Source organism: Nothobranchius furzeri, chromosome 2 (assembly GCF_043380555.1).
Source record: "Nothobranchius furzeri strain GRZ-AD chromosome 2, NfurGRZ-RIMD1, whole genome shotgun sequence".
Taxonomy (NCBI): domain Eukaryota; kingdom Metazoa; phylum Chordata; class Actinopteri; order Cyprinodontiformes; family Nothobranchiidae; genus Nothobranchius; species Nothobranchius furzeri.
This window is the reverse complement of record NC_091742.1, coordinates 93,416,574-93,437,667: the sequence shown is the minus strand read 5'-3', so window position 1 is coordinate 93,437,667 and position 21,094 is coordinate 93,416,574. Positions and strand designations below refer to the sequence as shown.

Genomic DNA, 21,094 nt, shown 5'->3' with positions numbered 1-21,094 from the left:
TTACCATCTGACTCCGAAGACCTGCTCTCATTCCAGTCATCATCTTCATCTCCAGTTTCAGACCCAGAGTCTGACAGCTCAGAGTCCAGATTCACACCATCATCATCATCATCATCATCATCATCATCATCATCTCCACTAACTTCAGTCTCTGAAGAATCAGATGTTTGTTCATGAGGGTTCAGATCTGGGTTCCTGCTAGTTCCTGCTCCTCCACCAGTTTCTGCTGCCATCTGGTCAGCTGAGCTGCTGGTTGGAACATCTCTGTCTTCTATTTGCTGCTGATGAAGCTGTGAGACCAGAGGTTTCTCTTCATCATCCTCACTCTTTATAGAAACAGCAGTAACAGGAAACCCGACAGCTTCAGTCTCCTCCTTCAAACAGAGCTGCTCTCCCTCCAGACTGGTCCAGAGCTCCTCCTGTTCCTCCTTTATATGGAGGTGTTCTGGGTCCTGCTGGTCCACACCAGCACTCTGTTCTTCAGGAGCTTCTTCTTTAACCAGCACCAGCTGTGGAACATCTGTAGGAAACACAGACACATGATGTTACAGACCACCATACCTTTATATTTACACCATGAGTGATACTGGCTACATGATGTGGGAAAAAGGAACAACAGGGGTGGACCGTTAAAGCGCCCGAGCGCCAATGGCGCTAAATTTTCTCGTCGGGCGGTAAATACATGACGACTTACCGCCCGGGTGGCGCCCAAGCCTTATTTGTCATTTACACACCGGCTTTCGCCTACATCATGGCCCCACCCTGTAGGAAGCTGCCGTTTTCATTTCGCGCACGTGAACCTGCGCGCCTCTAGCCACCTACTGCACTTGTACGATTCGTGCACGTACTGCACGATTAGTTATAGTCACGTGAACTATAAGTTCACTATTAAAGACGAAGTGGAACCACGCTAGAAACACACAAGCACGCAGGGAGATGCCGCCGCCACAGGGATTGGATTTCTTGATGAAATCTCCGGCAAAACGCTTTAAAACTGGTGAGGAGAAGCGAGACAGTTCGAAACGGTATGAAGCAGAGAAGCGTGTGCGTAGGTGGAATGATTCGTGGCGGTTTAAAGAAGATGGGAGGTGCAGAGAATGGCCGTGTTCGAGTTGAGCAGCGCCTCGCCTGGAAAACAGACGGAAGCAGCAGGGGGAGTGGCTGAAAGCCGGCGTTTCGCCGGGGACACACCGGCCGCGGAAGCGCATCGCTCACGAAGTCCGGCCGCTGCTCGCTGCTCCTCAGTTCAGATCAGACGCGCCCCATTCAAGGCGCGCCTTGGCTCCGCTGTGGTTTTTCTTTTAACTACCCGGTGTCCTCAATTTCCTCAGCTCTTTTCCTCTACGTGTGTGTGTGTGTGTGTGTGTGTGTGTGTGTGTGTGTGTGTGGGAGAGGAGAGAGAGACTATGGGGTGAACCAGTTGTTTCTGCCAGTTGAATCTCTTGGATTTCCCTACATGTGTAGCTCGGGGGTGACGATGGATGAAGATATCGCGTTAGCATTCACACTTGTTCAATTTTCAATTTTAATTCTAGTGCCTGTTAGCAGCTGAAACACATCCTCACGTGCTTGTGGATATCATATATTGTATATGAAGACATGACTGTAATAATAAGTAAAGGTTATCAGCTGTAGCTTCAGTGTGCTCATAGGAAACGTGACAAAAGAAAACAAAACACATTTCTCCTTATGGCCTATATTGTTGTTATCATCAACGTAACATGATTTACAGAATACATGTGACCAACTAACGTTTCATGTTCTACCACCGGATGTTTGGATCAAAATATGAACCAATCAGATCTTAGATCAGGTGAGAGCCAGGCGTTTCCCGTCATCCCCTAGGTTTTGTAGCCGGTGGAGAGCAGCTGCAGCGCCTTGCTCCAAAATCTGCGGCCGCCTTGATCTCACGAGGTTATCGTTGCCTACGTATGCATGACGTCAGAGCAAGTCAGCGTCAAGTCGGACACAAAACCGGCATGCACTGCTCGCCGATCACTGCTGGTCTAATCTGCACAGAACTGGCTCACCTCGAACACAGCCAATGGCTCGAATACAGCAAAGCGGAGTTGGTGATGTACTGCGTTGTATGCCGGAAGTATGCGACGAAAAAATCGTGTTTTGTTGAGGGAACAAACAAATTCAAACTTGAATACGTTATTATGTTTGTGAATGTGTACAAAATAAAGGTTTATTACATTTAAAACAGTTCAGTTGTTATTTTGACTCGTTTTGGCAGCTGACCAGCGGGGCCGGTAGATTCTTGGCGGGGCCGGTAAATATTCAGAGTTACCGGCCCGGCTGGCCAGTTGGTTTTGAAGTTAATGTCCACCCCTGAACAAGAACATGAACTTCATTTAGATAAAAACATATAGACCCTTTTACTGTTTGTAAACAATATGACGTCAGCGAGAATGCGCGCGCAGCTTGGCAACAGAGAATGGCGTTGTGTCAGGCTTTATCAAGCTACGCTGCTGGGTTATCACCGGCAAATCTTGAATGTTATATTATTAAACTCACTTTAACGAATGGCAACAGACTCCCGGATCCCTGTGGCATTACGGAATGGGTGGAAGATGTAGGTGCGTGGCCAGATATCCAGTGGCTCGATATGTATACGTTTTTAGTGGAGAGGCCCAGTAAGTACATACGTGAGAAGCTACGGGCATACAAATCGTTAGATGCATACAACTATGTTGTCTGTGGCCACGTACAGAAAGTAAAATATCACGACACAGACTCTGAGTTTTGCGTCTTGAAGGCAGAAGTCCTTCCTAGCCAAAGACAAGGACACAAGACTGCTATGTACGAGGCTTGGGTCATAGTAAACAAACCAGAGAACTACGTCTTCACAGCCATCTGTACCTGCATGGCAGGGTGAGTATAGCATAGGTTTCTTTTTTTAGCGTGCTCAGAGTATAATCGTGTTAATTTTAGAGAAATACAGTTTATACTAATATGCAGAGGGAAAATACAGATGAATCAGAATGAAATGTTAATTTGAAGCATGAAATAAAGCGTATAAATTTGTTTAATTCTGTCATTTTGATGTTCCAGACTTGGGTCATGCTGCAGCCACGCAGCAGCAATTTTATTCAAAGTTGAGCTTTGTGTTAGGATGGGAAAAAAAGAAAAGGCTGCAGTTACATCTCAGGCATGTGCATGGAAAGACCTGAGCAGGAAAAATGTAGAACCAGCTCCACTGAAGAAGATCAGTTTCCACAAACCGAAGAAGATTTGCAGACAGCTCCCAGCTGCTTCCGGAACTGTTAGGAGGAGCAGTGTCACACTATGAGGCATGTAACAAATGACAAGTGTAATCTAAGTTTTGGTTTGTGGTTGCACATTGAATGTATTATTTCTAGTGGTGGGCATAGATTATTTTTTAATCTAGATTAATCTCACTGTAATCTTGGAATTAATCTAGATTAATCTAGATTAAAATGGCTCATTCAAAATTCTGCCAAGGGCATATGTGTGTGCTACCTAGATAATGAATAAAAGCAAGTCGTTGAGAATGGAGGCATATTTCTTGTTTCAATAATGCATCACAGACTGATAAAGCAGTTTTACTACGATAACTGATGATGAAAATAAATAATGATCAATAAGTTTTTGTGTTTAATAGCTGTTTATTCAGTTCAACAAATTCTGCACTGTAGGTCTACAGAATAGGTCATGATTAACTATTTACAGTCAGTAGCATTTGGTCAATCAGTCCAAGCTCTATTTCTCCTTCTTCCACCAGTCACTCAAGCAGACCAGCTTGTTCACATTGTCTGGTGACAAACTAGATCTTCTCTTCTGCACAATATGGCCTGCTAAAGAAAAAAGTATATATATATACATACACACACACACACACACACACAAACTATCTGGCCTGGGGAGGGGGTTAAATTTCTGGGGTGCCCTTCCGATGCCCCCCTTTAGTTTGCATGTAGGATCGCCTCTGGTGAATAGGAGCGAGAGCTGGAAATGATGCCACAGCTCACCTGTATGAGCAGAAGCCAACTGTTGCTGTTGTTGTCTCTGAAAACGGCAAGGGGAGTTATCCTAGCTCAACTTTTCTAAACAAATATAAAAATGTATGAGTAAAACGTTTATTATTACAGGTGAATTTGAGTCGAAGCCACATGAACAACGACCTGTAGGAACAATTTATCACTTGATCACAATAAACAGCTGCTAAAAGAGCTAAACTTAGTTGGAAACCGCACCTGTCTGAGAAAGTCTTGTCTTGGTTTTCTCACATCCGAGCGCTGCTTCGGCCGCGGACGGTGAAGTGTGGCCCGGGGAAAGCCCGGCTGGAAATGTCGGGGGTAAACAAAACAAAATAAAAAAGAATGAAAGTCGGATTTATGGATTAAACTCTGGTGAAAGCACATAAATTATTTACTTGTCCCGCGCGATGAGAAGGGAGAAGCGTTGCTGGTGGCGAAATTGCGACTGTTCGGCTGCATGGGGAACATTAAACTCCGCGAGCCTGGCGTCCGTCCATACGTACGATGATCCGCGCCGAGTATACATCTGCGCCAACCAGGTATCCATCCGCGCAATGTGAAAGTCATCATAGCTTACTTAGTATAGACCCAGATCCCAACCCAACTTTGAGAATAGATTAACGGCGTCATTTTTTTTATCGCGCGATAAGAGTCTGGCTTTGCCGCAGCGCGTTAACGCCGATAACGGCCCACTCCTAATTATTTCTTAATTAATTGGTAATAATTTATTCTGTGTCATTAGATAAAGGAAAAGATAGAAACATAAAATGTATTAAAACTGCATTCTAATTATGTCTTATTACGCTTTCCCCAGCCTTGCCAGATGATGACATCCTGGAACTAAAGGCAGTGGAGCCAGAAGCTGCAGTCCGGACAAGCATGGACAACAGTGACACAGATACAGCTTCATCAGACACGGATACAGAGGAACAAACTGGCTGGCCAGAGCCCTTGACTGCTTTATTTGACACTACACTCAGGGAGCTCTCACCACAGGAATTAAATGTGAAGTGTGAAGAAACATTTCAAAGACTAAAAACTACAACGCAGCATCATCAACTAGAAAAACTACAATGGGCAACAAGGCAGCAGTCAAAGTCACATGACTGGCATATCCATAGGGCTGGTAGGATCACAAGTACAAAATGTCACCATGTGGCCACAACAGACAAGCTCAGCAAAAATTACATAATGGACATATTGCAGTACAATAAGACCACATTACATGTCCCATCTGTTATCTGGGGTGAAAATATGGAGCAAACCGCTAGACAACAGTATAGTGATTTCATTTCAAAAAATCACCAAGGACTCCTGGTCAGCACCGGCGGTTTAGTTGTTCAGCCATCTGAGCCATACCTTGGATCATCCCCAGATGGGATAGTTACATGTACCTGCTGTGGTAAAGGAGTGGTGGAGATCAAATGTCCCTACAAGTACAGGGAGAGTCTTCAGGGAAGTACCGAAGACCCCAAGTTCTGCCTAGACAACTCGTTAGTGTTGAAGCCCTCACACACATACTACTGCCAGATTCAGCTCCACATGTTTGTGTGTGATGTAAACTACTGTGACTTTGTGGTGTGGACGAAGAAAGAGTTCATTGTGCAGCGTGTTGGTAAAGACCACACACTTCTGCAGGACACTTTGCCTAAAGCTCAGGAGGCCTTCGTTTCCCAAGTGTTGCCAGAGCTCCTAACGAGAAGATTCAATCCTGCATTGGAATCACAGAGAGCATGCAAGCTCTGCAGAAGGCCAGAGTTTGGCAAAACAATAGACTGTAATAAATGCAGCAGTCACCTTCATTACAGCTATGTAAACATCAGACGCAAACCAACAATGTGGTTATGTCTGGACTGTGCTGAGTCTTGAGCTTTCCAAGTTAAATGTAAGCAAGCCTTCTGGCTAATTCTTGGATTTAAAAGAATGGTGTTGATGCTCAAATTATTTTCAAATAAACAATTCTTTAGGATTCAACGGTGTTTGTACGTGTGTATTTTAGTTTGCATCTAATGTTGAAACCACAAAGATTTAATTAGTGCACAATCGAAATGTTTCTGACAATCACATACAAAGAAAATTTAAAATTGTTTATTTAGTACAAAAAAAACATAGTAGCAGATTTCCATTTTTTTCGTACACTAATGCAAGATCAGTTTTACATATTCTAGCAAATGACAGTAGCACTGTTTCTTGTCTGCATGGGATCATGGGAGTTGATAATTTTTGGTGATTTTTTTGGGAACAACACTCTTACAGAGGTTTGTTAGAGCAGCACACACAATCACAATCTCATCTAGAATGTTGAGTTGTGACACAGGAATCACTGTTTGCAAAATCTTACAGTTCTTCCAGGCTGTCGCTGTGAGACACCAAAACCCTCCATACCAAAGGTGGGGGATGTGGTGCTCATAGGTAAGGACAACGTACCCCGACAGTGCTGGAAACTTGGAAGAGTTGAGGAACTGTTCCCTGGCCGTGAAGGGTCTGTGCGTTCATGCTTGGTTTGCACCAGCACTGGGGCTGTCTTGAGAAGACCTGTTCAACTGTTGTATCTTTTGGAACTTTAGATGAACTACAGTTCATCGGCGGGGAGAATGTTGTGAATTATTGTAAGAGCGGGTCCCTCCTGGGTCCGTCCACACGACGCTGTGACCTGCCTCCAACGATGTCAAGATCCAGTTCCCCAAATCTCCCGTCTGGTTTCATGGCTCCCTGTCCAAAAAGCCCAGAATGGCTCTCTCTCCTACCACACAACTGGTGTGGCCCAAAGTGGAGATTGGCTCCCTGCCCCCGCCTCACGTCGAATGAGGATGGGCGTCCCTACGAGGACATTCGAGCTGAAGTAAGAGAGTATGGGTCTGAGATGACCCTTCTGTTTCATCTCGACGAAAGTGCAACACCATTCTGCAGAATGCATGGTTTTGCTCAAACTACAGTTTCCAGTCCACGGACAAGCCCTGTGCAGTGTTTCCCCTTGGAATCTTTCCAGCTGTGGCGGGGGGGGGGGGGGGGGGGGGGGGGGCTTGGGGAGAAATTATGACACGTCTCGAAATAAAGTAAAAATTTCCAGTGCAGATTGGAGACAACCCATAGAAGCAATGATTTGATCTCATTTCAGAGAAAAATAGAACAGGTCAGATGCACCTAATATATAAAATTACTAACAAACTCAGGAATCTTTCGTTGCTTCACTGTTCTGGTGCTGAGAATATCACTAATGCGGGTCAAAGGAGATACACAGATGAATGCACCTCTTATTTATTCTTGGAGACTACATTTACTGCAGCTGGCAGAGGCAGAGATTGTTTCTATTGATACACGGAGTTTACAGAATCATTTTAAATTAGAGCTGAAACAACTAATCGATTTAATCGATTATAATCGATTATTAAAATAGTTAACAACTTTTTTAGTCATCGATTAGTTGTTTAATAATCATATTTTACCGCATAAAGTCTATTTTTACCACAATCTGACATCGGTTACAAGCTGTTAAATTTGCCGCCAGTGTGTGGCAGTAATGAGCCACTGATCTACCAGTGGAGCCGTAGAAGAAGAAATGAGCCAATGAGTGCCCTCGGTTTTCATGACGTATCACGTTACTGACGCTCATCTTGCTGTGAGAGATGGCGGAACAAGAGGAAATACGGAAGAAAAATAGAAGCGACAAAACCGAAGAGAAACCCCGGACAAAAACCTCACGAGTATGGGAGCACTTTACTCTAGATGCCTTGAAAAGACGGGTGACCTGTAAAATATGCAAAAACCATCTAGCATAGCACGGAAGCACGACGTCCCTAAGTGAACATTTGAGACGAAAACATGTGGGGGCTGATGCAGCAGAGGAAGAGCACCGCGGTCAAGTGAGCCGTCATTTGGAAGAGCCAGCCCGGTAAGTAACAGAAAATAAACAAGCTGGACTTAGTGTTTTAGCTGAGTTTGTTATACTGGATGTTAAACATGTTTTTTTGCCGCGTCAGTCTACGGTGTTCTACTTCTGATTGACTAGATGCCATCGAGAATCTCCTCCGTGTTGTGAATCATGCGCTTGCCAAATTCAGCACGTCTGTTTATAAGAATGTTCTCGTTAAGAGAAAAACGGCACAAACCCATAACTATGTTCCTCATTCAAAAAAGGACAACTCCGCGGTGAAAAATTTACAGACGAGCTGTGTCCAGGTGAATATAACGCAGCATAGTTGTACGCTTTCAATTTTTAAATACAGGAGAAATTCAGAAAAAGTCATTTTTTTACTATTAAAAGGCTGTTTTACCGTCTAACGCTGTAAAACGCCTCACAACACATTTTTATCATGTTTCTTAAACAGTATTACACAAAATAAACATTTTTCACATTTCTCTAGCTAATTTAAACACTCCCGACTCAAAGTAAAAACCTCATGAGCTTCTTACTTAGAGCTTTTTAATAGTAAAAAAATTTGAATTTTTTCTGAATATCTCCTGTTGCGGGCTATTTTGTAGAACGTAACCCTCAAAATAAATGATCACTGTATATTGTTAATTAATTCAAATAATATAATATTGATTTAGTGTTGTAGTGTGTGTGCTGCTTTATTTTATATGTGTACTTATTTCAGTCTATTTGTGTTTCTTATGCAGAAAAAAAAACAAGCAACGATGGACAACTACATGGGGAACAAGACACTCACCCCCCAGCAATTCATACCACTTACAAACTCTATTCTAAACATGCTGGTAAAAGACATGAGGCCACTATCCATGGTGGAAGGAGCAGGCTTCCAGCTAATGCTAAAATATTATTCTGGACTGATATTTTGCACTGTTTAGCTCATTTTATACTGCTGACTGTGTTCATGTGCAATAAAATAGATTGCAGTCAACTGCACAATTCTCTTATGTTTTTTTTTCTTAACTGAAATGCATCCATCACTTGTATAGGTTAAATAGCTAAACAATAACAAACCGATTAATCGATTAATCGAAAAAAATAATCGACAGATTAATCGATTATGAAAATAATCGTTAGTTGCAGCCCTATTTTAAATGTTAATAGGGGAAGACTGCAAGGAGGGAGCGGTAAAATACAGGTGGTCAACAGCAAAAACAAGAAACTACGAGTCTGATGAAACCCGCTGGATTTCCATCAGGCAGTCACGGGGCAGCTCCAACGACCCAGTGGCTGTGCTGGGTCAGTTATCGAGCCCAGTCCGGTACCGGCTCGGCCGTGAACGAGCCGAGGCGATGTCTTGCTCTGCTTAAGAAGAAGCGTCATTTTCTCGCTTCAGAAGAAGCGTCCAACGTGTTTTTACGCTTTCTCCGAGACATGTCACGTGGCTAAGTTGTTAGCGTCGCGCGCTAAAACATCAATAGTGCAACGTAGCCTGCTGGAGGTTTTAAGGGTTCAGATGAAACACTCGACCTCTCAGGCTGCTCACACATCGATCTTAAGTTGTCTCTGTTGTGCTCACGCCGTAATACAGTATTAGATGCGGTTAAAGTCAGACATGAAAAAAAATTTTTTTTTACATGAATAAGTGATGCTTAGCCTGGTGGGGGGTGGAAAATCTGGCATAATAAGCACTGGAGGAAACCCTGTCAAGATCGTCAACACGTTTATTTTAATGCTATTGAAACATGTAAACCAAAAAGCATTATATCCACTGCTACCTTTCTAATTTTAAACTCAGTAACTTATGCTGTAACTGCACCTTGCTCTGCCTGCTCCTTTCTTCTTGCTGCCCGCCGGCTGTGACAAGCGACAACATAGTAGTTCCCGCTGCTTCTTCGGGAAACAGCGCAAATAAATAAATAAAACTTGGGATCTTGTAGGCGTGCCGGTAAGATTTCAGCCATGGTGGCCCGCACGGGTAAGGGAAACCCTGCTGGGACCTCATCTCTGCCACAGTTAGAGCTGCGTACATTCACATTTTAATGAGTTGGCTGGTATCTGGTAACTGGTATCAGCTCGTGTTAAAATTTCTTGCGCCTGTTATTGTTATCCTGGTCATGATTTGCTTAGTTTTAGGAAGAATATGGTAAGCAAACTGATGACGAACGCTGTGGTTCCTGAGACAAAAAGAGGAGCTTGCAGAAGATGAATATATTGCCGGATAAAGTTGGTTTCTTTATGAGTTCAACAATGTAAATTACGGTTTCTGTAACCATTGTTGTTTGATGTTCTTGTTATCAACTCAGATTGTCTTATCCTTCATTGTTATAATCATTTAAGGTGAACTACGTTTGAACAGGGGGGATTGTTAGGTAAAAACTGATTTGTCAAACAGAGTTACACTTAAAGGTTTGCAGGAATTATTTTCTGCTTGAGGTACTTATTTACATTTGGGTGTTTTCAGGAACTCCTTTTTGCTTCAGGCACTTTTTGTTCTATTATATAGAAACCAGACTGGGAGACTCTTATGCAGGAACGCGGTCCTGCCAGGCCAAGAGACTCGTTGATCTATTATCTGAAGAATCCCTTCTGTTTTCTGTGGATTCCTGAGGCAAAGGGGGTTTTTGAGCCTGTTTATGGGTGTGTATTTCTTTGGTGGGTGTGTGTATTCTTGCCAATAAATACGCTCTACAGTTTTCAACTCGGTGTGAGCAAACTGCATTTCGTCTCTGATGTGTTTGATTCTCACCCTCTGCAAAGTTTCTCTTCGCAGAGTATTTTGATGTTTGTGAGAGTATTTTGATGTTTGTGAGAGTATTTTGATGTTTGTTTGTTGAGGGCAGATTACAAATTATCAATCTAATCCCTCTGTGTGTGCTCTGACTTTCTTTGAGGTAATATGAGAGTAATTAGAAATTACCCAACACAGCGGGTTTCATCAGACTCGTAAAGTTTCTTGTTTTTGCTGGGGACCCCCTGTATTTTACCACTCCCTCCTGCAGTCTTCCCCTATTAAAATTTTAAATGATTCTGTAAATTCCGTGTATCAATAGAAACAATCTCTGCCTCTGCCAGCTGCAGTAAATGTAGTTTCCAAATAATAAATAAGAGGTGCATTAATCTGTGTATCTCCTTTGATCCGCATTAGTGATATTCTCAGCACCAGAACAGTGAAGCAAAGAAAAAGATTCCTGAGTTTGTTAGTAATTCTATTTATTAGGTGCATCTGACCTGTTATATTGTTCTCTGAAATGAGATCAAATCAGTGCTTCTATGGGTTGGCTCCTCTCTGCACTAGAAAATTTTACTTTATTTAGAGGCGTGTCATCCCCCCCCCCCCCCCCCCACAGCTGGAAAAATTCCTAGGGGAAACACTGGACCGTGGAGCGCACATTTGACGAAGTTTCGAATCAGTAAAGAAATGAATCGAGGAACTTAATGAATCGAACCATTTGATGACTCGTTTCAGCCCTACTTCCTTTCAGCACTTTAACAACTCTTCAACTGTCATTGGCATTTTTTTACTGTGTGGGCATCGGAACGAGCCCCCGCACCGTGAGAACAAACATCCCAGCTCTGAAGCCGATCTTCATCCACTTACATCACACGTCACATGATTAGGAAGCAGAAAAGCTATGTGTTAGGAGATCAATTTGGGCCACTGCTGTGAAAAAAAGTAAAGCGAGAACCGGAAAAGCTTCTACCGATCACTATTCAACAACGGATATGAAAGAACAAATAACGCTCGAAACACGTGGATTCTTCCTGATGTAAGAGGCGAGTCTACTCTTTGTTTTGGTAGTTTTGGCGTTGACATCCATCATAGAGCAACGTTCTGTGACTCTTAAAAAACAGTAAAAACGCTGAAAAACGCTGGCAGTGAAGAGCTTTTCTGATCAGAAAACGGCTGGCAGTGAATGAGTTAAACTAAAAGAAAATTCTAATTTGTGGCGCGCATCCATAAAATAATCCATTTTTAGACTTCTGTGTTCACAAATCAGTCAGTGAATCATACCTTAACCAGTCACATGCACAAACCACGGCCCATCATCATTTATTGGACTAATGGTGGACGAATGGAAAAACAGCCCAACCCTAGTGTGGGCTACCGGAGCTGCAATACTTACTCTGAACTGCGTGGCGCTAAAGAGTAGAATGGTTTTACACGCTGGGCCTTTAAGCTCTAAACCACAGCGACATGTTGACGCAACAGCAGTCATACGTGCTGTCAGCGCCGCTGCCGTCGTGTCTGCAGCATGCTGTCTCCCCAACTGTGATTGGTCAAATGATGATGCGTGACTGACGCTACAACAAAGGTAGGTTGTGAACAAGATGATAACCTCTCCTGTCTCTGACTGATTCTCGTAGTGACTGAAACCCGACAGAAGACCAAATAGTTCCCACAGCTTAATCTCACCGCTCCCCATGGGGACGGGTCAAATGCAGGACATAACTTCACCAGTGTGTGACGATGACTTTGGGACTTTAAAGCTTGGTTTATGCTTGACACATTTACTTTCCGCTTGGTGATGCGGCTCGCGGATGGAACGCGCTTCACAACTTGCAGCGTTTATGGTTCATGCGGCTTGTCTCTGCGGTGAGCCAATATTCTCCCAAACTGTAGGGGGCAGCGTGGAGCTCTATGGCATGCATCCAACACTACACCATAGTAGAAGTAAAAATTACTGTTGTTTAAAACATGGCTTCCAGCATTTTTTAACAGCGTCCTCGTCTTTTCCGACAGTGCGAGCTATTTCTCTCCAAAAATTATTAACAACATGTTGATCACGGTGATCTTTGAGAGGTGAATCATACAAATGTCTGTATTTACGAACCTCTGCCTTACTAGTTCTTGCCAGTCCGCCATGTTTTTCCGCGTCCAACCGTCCGCGTGGTTAGAAAATTTCCTAGGTGCGCGGTGCGGAAAGTTTGGGCCGTGTGAAGGTGCGGTGGAGGGGCGTGGTTGTTAAGATGACGCAATTTTTCCGCGCGGAGCCGTGCGAACCTCGCGGACGCGTCAAGCATAAACCAACCCTTACTCCCCTCAAAACAAAAAACTATTTGGATCAAAACGAGTCAGATCACCACTATACTTGGCTTCAAAAATCGTTCATTGGAGAGATCTATTCACTCTAAAACTTCAGGGTTCTACAACAGTCGGTGAACGAGTGAATGACTGTGATGTAAAATGCTTTGGGGGGTTTTAGAATCCCAGTAGTGCTAAACATATACAGATCATTATTTTAAAGATTGAACCTCATTCTCATAATTTCACTGTGATGTCCCACCATAACGTAACCCAGTAGATAAAACGCCTTAATTTTATTTTATTTTTTGTATCAGCTTACTTCCATGCTTTCATTTTGGAAAATATTTTTAGTTTGAAAAGACGGAAGTGTAATTCCTTAGTTCGTTCCTGATTCCGGTTGGCGCTCCCGTCGAGTTAAACTTGCCCTCTCATTTGTTGAGAGTGGCGTTAGTCCCGCCTTCCTACAAGGTGAGCGACTCAGGCGCCGTTTTTTGCTCTTTGGAGAGCTGGAGGAAGATTGCAGAGGAGCCGCACTGAACCATATTTCAGGGGATTGAGTCGAGCCGTATATACCTTTTATTGGGTGAGTCGCTATACAGAACAGAAGTTTAAGAGTATTTGAGTTTTCTAGACGGCTAATTTAGGTTATGTGTTATAGTGGGTTGCGTGGAGCCCACGCTAGAGAGACCAGGTGGCTGTGCTGGCGCGTCAAGCACGCTAATACCCCATCTTGGTGAGTTAACACCATGTGCTTGCTAAGCTCTGCTAGCAACCTGCTAACTAAAGCTAATTGACTTTGGCCAGCCACATGAGTTCATTTTAATGGATGTTAATGGTAATTCTGCTAAAAGAAGGGAACAAATAATTATTTTTGTTTTATTTTTCCAAATGAATGTGAATATTGTGGATCTTAAACGTCAGTTTTGTTGATTATCATATTGTTATTGTGTAATTTTTGTATTACTCTATGGCAGGGGTGTCAAACTCACACGGGGCCGAAATGAAACTCTGGGACGGAGTCGAGGGCCAAACTTAATTTTTTTTTAAAAAGTGACGGCAAATTTGCACATTTTCTTTATCAACATATGTGCAATTTCGAACCTTTAAATTTGGAAGCAAACTTATTTCTGCATTAACACTGAATGTGGAATAACCAAATTACACAAGAGCAAGTCATCACATCAGTGGTATTAATTACTTATATATATATATATATATATATATATATATATATATATATATATATATATATATATATATATAAATAAACTATATATATAAATAATCAGCATTTTTAAAATCTTTTCTCACGGGCCAACAACAAAATAAAAATATCATTTTATCTTAAATGAAAATGCAACATCTCACCTGTTAACTTTCATGTTTTGGAGCAGAAAAATAGCATAAAACCAACATATTTAAAGCTCAGTTTGCTCCACTGGTTTACTGTGATGCTCACCTGTTCCAGCCAGATACCTGCATCATGGGGTTGATCTGAGCTGAGGAGGAGACTCCTGTTGTTTTGTTCATCTTCATCATAATAATGACAACATTAGATGACAACAGGTGCTCACATAGGTTTGTGCTGCTGAACATGTCTGAGCAGCTTGACCACGTTGTTGTGTGTCGGGGAGGAAACACAACGATAGCAGCCACAGAGTGGTGCTGGTTTGAGCGTGTCGCTGCTCGCTGGAGTTATATCAGCTCTGTCTGGACGTTAGTTTGAAAACTTTCTCTTTCAGTCGTGAACACATTACTGAGCGGCTAGAATCTCCGTTTCTGGGCTTCAACGTCAGAAAATAGCTGAGTGAACTCGGCGCTGAGTGAGAGGAGTCTAGTTTGTCCGAGACAGCGGAGCTGCAGACACCGGCAGCAGGCGCTGGAAAACAACACAAAGGAGGGGGCGCGTCGGCTCCGCGCTGACGCCGCAAAGCATCATGGGAGTTGAAGTCTTTGCGGTAAAATCGGCCAGCGGGCCAGTTTTAATATATTTTTGATATTTATCTCGCGGGCCACATAAAAATGCTCAGCGGGCCTTGAGTCTGACATATGTGCTCTATGGTTACATGCTAATCATAATCCTTGTTAAAAAAAACAACTGGTGAAAAACTGGAAAAAAAGATTCAAACTATTAGTTACGTGAATTAAAAACTGTTTCATGTATTGCCAAAATGTATTTTGAGAAAAGAAATGTACATGCATGTAAATTGTTACTATGGTAATGTGAAGGATGAAGAAAGAAAAGATTGTAAAAGCTATAGCTGCAGGGGTGGACCTTTAAAGCGCCCGAGCGCCAATGGCGCTAAATTTTCTCGTCGGGCGGTAAATACTTGACGACTTACCGCCCGGGTGGCGCCCAAGCCTTATTTGTCATTTACACACTGGCTTTCACCTGCATCATGGCCCCGCCCTGCAGGAAGCCGCCGTTTTCATTTCGCGCGCGTGAACCTGCGCGCCTCTAGCCACGTACTGCACTTGTACGATTCGTGCACGTACTGCACATTCTAGTTATAGTCACGTGAACTATAAGTTCACTATTAAAGACGAAGTGGAACCACGCTAGAAACACACAAGCACGCAGGAAGATCGCGCCACCACAGGGATGGGATTTCTTGATGAAATCTCCGGCAAAACACTTTAAAACTGGTGAGGAGAAGCGAGACAGTTCGAAACGGTATGAAGCAGAGAAGCATGTGCGTAGGTGGAATGATTCTTGGCGGTTTAAAGAAGACGGGAGGCGCAGAGAATGGCCGTGTTCGAGTTGAGCAGCGCCTCGCCTGGAAAACAGACGAGAGAACACGGAAGCAGCGGGGGGAGTGGCTGAAAGCCGGCGTTTCGCCGGGGACACACTGGCCGCGGAAGCGCCCGAAGCGCCGAGAAGCGAATTGCTCACGAAATCTGGCCGCTGCTCGCCGCTCCTCAGTTCAGATCAGACACGCCCCATTCGAGGCGCGCCTCGGCTCAGCTGTAGTTTTTCTTTTAACTACTTGTCCTCCATTTCCTCTCTATCTTTTCTCAGCTCTTTTCCTCTACGTGAGAGAGAGAGAGAGCCAAAGAGAGAGAGAGAGAGAGAGAGAGAGAGAGAGAGAGAGAGAGAGAGAAAGAGAGAGAGAGAGCCAGAGAGAGAGAGAGAGAGAGAGAGAGAGAGAGAGAGAGAGAGAGAGAGAGAGAGAGAGAGCGCCAGCCTATGGTGTGAACCAGTTGTTTCTGCCAGTTGAATCTCTTGCCCTTTTCAGACAGACATTCTGGAACATTTGCGGACAATTCAATCCGGTTTTTAACCGGAACTGTGTTTTCAGACACACCACTTTTGTACCGGAACTTGTCCTTTCGGCTGCGTTCGCACAGCAGGGAAAAGTTCCAGAAGTCTGACTGCGGTGGGGGGTGGGGTGGGGGGGGGGGGGGGGTGGGGGGAATCGGACTTATATTAAGAAGAAGAAGAAACTATCATTTCTATAGCGCCTCCCAAGATAAAAAATCACGAGGCGCTTAAGCATAATTCTGCGCACACGAAGACGCATAAGAGACCTGGATGATGAAGCTCAATGGTTAAAGGAATCACTGAAGCGGTGTGAAGCGCTCCGTCGCGCGTCTAGGCGGTACCGTAGGAGGCGAGCTGCCGTGGTTCGCCGCATGCTACAGCAGCGGGCTATCTAGGTGCGCACAGCGTCCCCCGGTCCCCTCCTCCTCCTCCTCCCCCTTGTCCGGAACTTTACCTCACAAGTCTGAAGCAGCCACCCTGTCCGTAACAAGTCCGGACCTGTTACTAGCGGCTTCGTCCGGATAAATTCCGGAACACGTTATCCGGATGTTTGTATTCAGACAGAAAGGTCTTACGGACAGAGTCCGGAACATTTCCGTTTTTCATGGCCTGTCTGAAGGGGGCTCTGGATTTCCCTACATGTGTAGCTCGGGGGTGACGGTGGCTGAAGATATCGCGTTAGCATTCACACTCGTTCAATTTTCAATTTTAATTCTGGTGCCTGTTAGCAGCTGAAACACATCCTCACGTGCTTGTGGATATCATATATTGAATATGAAAACATGACTGTAATAATAAGTAAAGGTCATCAGCTGTAGGTTTAGAGTGCTCATAGGAAACGTGACAAAAGAAAACAAAACACATTTCTCTTCATGGCCTATATTGTTGTCATCATCAACGTTACATGATTTACAGAATACATGTGACCAACTAACATTTCATGTTCTACCACCGGATGTTTGGATCAAAATATGAACCAATCAGATCTTAGATCAGGTGAGAGCCAGGCGTTTCCCGTCATCCTCTAGGTTTTGCAGCCGAGGGAGAGCAACTGCAGCGCCTTGCTCCAAAATCTGCGGCCGCCTTGATCTCACGAGGTTATCGTTGTCTACGTATGCATGACGTCAGAGCAAGTCGGCGTCAATTGGGACACAAATCTAACCGGCATGCACCGCTCGCCGATCACTGCTGGTCTAATCTGCGCAGAACTGGCTCATCTCGAACACAGCCGATGGCTCGAGTACAGCAAAGCGGAGTTGGTGATGTACTGCGTTGTATGCCGGAAGTATGTAAAGACAAAATTGAGTTTTGTTGAGGGAACAAACAAATTCAAACTTGAATATGTTATTATGTTTGTGAATGTGAACAAAATAAAGGTTTATTACATTTTAAACAGTTCAGTTGTTATTTTGACTCGTTTTGGCAGCTGACCAGCGGGGCAGGTAAATATTCAGAGTTACCGGCCCTGCAGGCCGGTTGGTTTTGAAGTTAATGTCCACCCCTGAGCTATGAGAATAAGAGATGAGAATTTTATTTTGCTGTAAACAATAATTGCATTATTGTTGTGCAGGCTAGGTTTTTATGCTCGGTACGGGACTGAAGTGGATTGGAGTCCTGGATTCTCTCCGGATGGAGATGGCGAGCCTGTGCCCGAACTGAACTGAATCCCGATCAGGAGAACATCATTCTTCTATACTGAGCCAACATTCCAGTGGTAACCACTCAGACCACTGAACCTGAGTTTTACAAGACCGAGGAGACTTTCTTTTTGACTAGACTACGACCAAAAAGAAGACTGACTTTGAGCTCAACCTGACTAGGTTTACTGATATAGGGGGAAAGGCCTAATTGTTTAATTATATGTCTATTGCAGCTGCTGTATTTTTTGTTCTATTTTCATATATCTATATAAAATTCCAAATCTGGTGCAACTGTGTTCTTTTGCTCATTCTTTGGATCCAGCTATTCCATTTCCCACTCACTGGTAATTTGTAAGGTAATCCTGTTGGACCTAGAGTCTGGCCTATTTATTATTATTTTTTGAATAAGTGGTAACTTAATCTGACGCCAGGGTTACAATAGACTGACAATATATTCATTCATCCACCAGTACCTGTGTCCATGCTGTCCAGGTCCAGGTGGTGAAGAACACACGATGAATCAGTCCCAGCTGATGGATGATCCTGAAGTGGTAGCAGGTTTTCTTTAGCCGTGTTTAGCTAACAGCTGCAATAGAAACAAAGCAGGAGAGCTGATTAAGATGCTGCTTCAGAACAACGCAGGAGATTAAAGATCCAACGCTTTGGTTCTGGCCAAAGGAACAGCAGCAGATCCAGAGGGCAGGAAGTCTAGAGAAAAGCTTTTCTCACCCACAACCTGATTCTGGAGCTCCGATTGTCACGAAGACCGCAGAATATCTTCTCTGGTTCTGGAAAGAACTCCACCAAGTTGTTGAGGAGGAGAAGAAAGTTTCCACAGCCTGGTGAGAAGATTTCTGCAGCAGCAGCAGTTAGTCGCTTTAGCTGATCAACTCTCCCAGAGACTGAAGTGAAGACATTTTTACTGCAGAGCCTCAAATATTCTCCTCACATACCAGAACAACAACAAGCTAGCTCTGCTAGCAGCTTCCGGTTTCTGCTTCTTCCGGTGGTCGGTGACCAGCGTAAAGGTGCACTACCGCCACCTGCTGGAGCAGAATAAAACACACCTGGCTCTCATACATAACTTCTGCTGGTGGTTTTTTAGACAAAATATTTGTCGTAATGTTTATTGTTCCTCTCTCCAAAAGCACCTGGCTGCAGACCTCCACTGCAGGCTGCTTCCGGTGGAGGCTCCACTGTCAGGATGGGAAATGCACGGGCTACATTACAAAATAAAACGGCAAACATACTTACGTTTGTAATTGATAGGTTTCAATATAAAATATTACGTAAAATCTATTAATTATTTCTCTATAGTTCATATGTAGTTGCCATTTAACATGCTTACGGTTGCAATTTTTCTAAATGAATTAACGAATGGCCGGGATAGGTTTCAACATAAAACGCTAACATACTTCCGGTCGTCATATTTATAAATAAAATCACGACTGCTATTTCGGTTGAATCACTCTCCTCACAAACGCATTCATTTTTTAATATTACGTCTTAGATTACGACAGAATATATCATAATCACCACGTTGTGCAACAGGAAAACTGAAAACACACAATAAAAATTGACAAACAAAAATAAGGTTTACTAAATAAATGACAACTATATATGAACGATAAAGAAATAAATAATAGATTTTACGTAATATTAAAAAATAAATAAAATTTTTTAAATAAAATAAATAAATCAAGTGTAACGCCGGGGACACACCGGCCGCGAAGCGCAGCGAAAATGGGACCGCCTTCATTCGGCGCCCTTGTTACAGCACCTCATGCAAATGTATTGGCTCGAGACGATCAACAGAGGGCGCTCTAGGTTACTAATCGACAGTTTTAGATGCAGTAGAAGAAGACGCTTTGGTACAGTAGCTTGCTAAGATGGACATCAGAACTTGGTTTAGCAAACAGAAAAACAATACTAGCACAAGCAGGGATGACGCATCATCAAAAAGGCAAGTGCAGCCAGAAGTTGCAGCTACAAGTGCTTCTGCTCCTCCTCTCTCCGTGACTCCAGCACAGTCTCAGCAGGCAATTGCGCAACCGAGTGGCAGCACCACGAAAACAAATCGCTGCTCAGATGACCTCGGGGTGGATAAACCAAATCAGGTGCGCCTGGAAAATTATCCAGTTAGACTTTTCTCTGGGAAAAAATGCAGTTTTTCTTCTTCATGGTACCAAAATAGAACCTGGTTGGAGTATTCAGTGAAAACAGATGCAGCATACTGTTTCCCCTGCAGACAGTTTAGTTCTCATTCCTCATCATCCGACTCAACATTCAAAGAATCAGGCTTTAAAGATTGGAAGAATGCAACAGAAAAAGATAAAGGACTGAACAAGCATGCATCATCAAAAGACCACATATTGTGTGAGAAACTTTGGAGAGAGAAAAGAATGCGCATTGAGACTGATTCTGAAATCACAACCCTGGTGCACAAAGATCAACTGGCCCACAACAGATATTATGTAAGCTCAATCATTGACATTGTAGCTTTTCTTGCTATCAATCTGCCTTTCAGAGGAGACACTTATGCATGGGATTCAGCAGGACAGACGGGTAGTGGCTTATTCTTATCATTGTTTGAGTTTACTCTGGAAAACAAGCGATTCTACTCGATCGCTTGGAACGATGGGTTGGGATCAAAGGGTCAGCTCTGGATTGGTTTAGATCGTATCTCCAAAACAGGACATTCTGTGTTAAACTGGGTGATGTTTTTTCTTCTTGGGAGGGGCTCCGCTGGGGGGTCCCGCAGGGGTCGATCCTTGGTCCTCTTTTGTTTGCCATTTATCTGCTACCTCTGGGGTCAATCTTTCGTAAACATGGCATATCATTCCATCTGTATGCTGACGATTGCCAGATTTACTCTCCATTGTGTCAGGAGAAAGGTCACTCTATTCAGTCCTTTGTCTCCTGTGTTAATGAGGTGAAGTCTTGGCTAATGTGCAACTATCTACATTTGAATGAGGGAAAGACAGAGCTCATTGTTTTTCACCCCAACAGCAGGAATGTGGATCGTTATGCTGATCTTGGCCCTCTTTCTCCGTACTCAAAACCAGTTGTTACCAGTTTGGGGGTGAAACTTGATGTAGGACTTAAATTTGATGCTCACATCAATTCTGTGATCCGGTCCAGTTTCTTTCACCTGAGACACCTTGCTAAAATCAAGCCTATGCTGTCGAGAGCCCACCTGGAGCGGGTACTGCATGCCTTTGTAATTTCTCGGCTTGACTACTGCAACTCTCTATATGCAGGGTTGTGTCAGTCAACACTGCGTCGCCT

General features: G+C 43.6%; 1 protein-coding gene across 1 annotated transcript in view; it reads right to left on the bottom strand.

The window, feature by feature from the left end:
• LOC129163065 (oocyte zinc finger protein XlCOF6-like) overlaps nucleotides 1-18,820 on the bottom strand; it is a 39,413-nt gene extending 20,593 nt beyond the window's left edge. Inside the window, exons 1-3 of the mRNA XM_070548208.1 lie at nucleotides 18,536-18,820; nucleotides 18,280-18,392; nucleotides 5-520 (exon numbers count right to left, since the gene is read on the bottom strand). Coding sequence (XP_070404309.1) covers nucleotides 5-520; nucleotides 18,280-18,289 — 526 coding nt within the window. The 5' untranslated portion in view covers nucleotides 18,290-18,392; nucleotides 18,536-18,820. The remainder of the gene's footprint in view (nucleotides 1-4; nucleotides 521-18,279; nucleotides 18,393-18,535) is intronic.
• Between the last annotated feature and the right edge of the window lie 2,274 nt (nucleotides 18,821-21,094).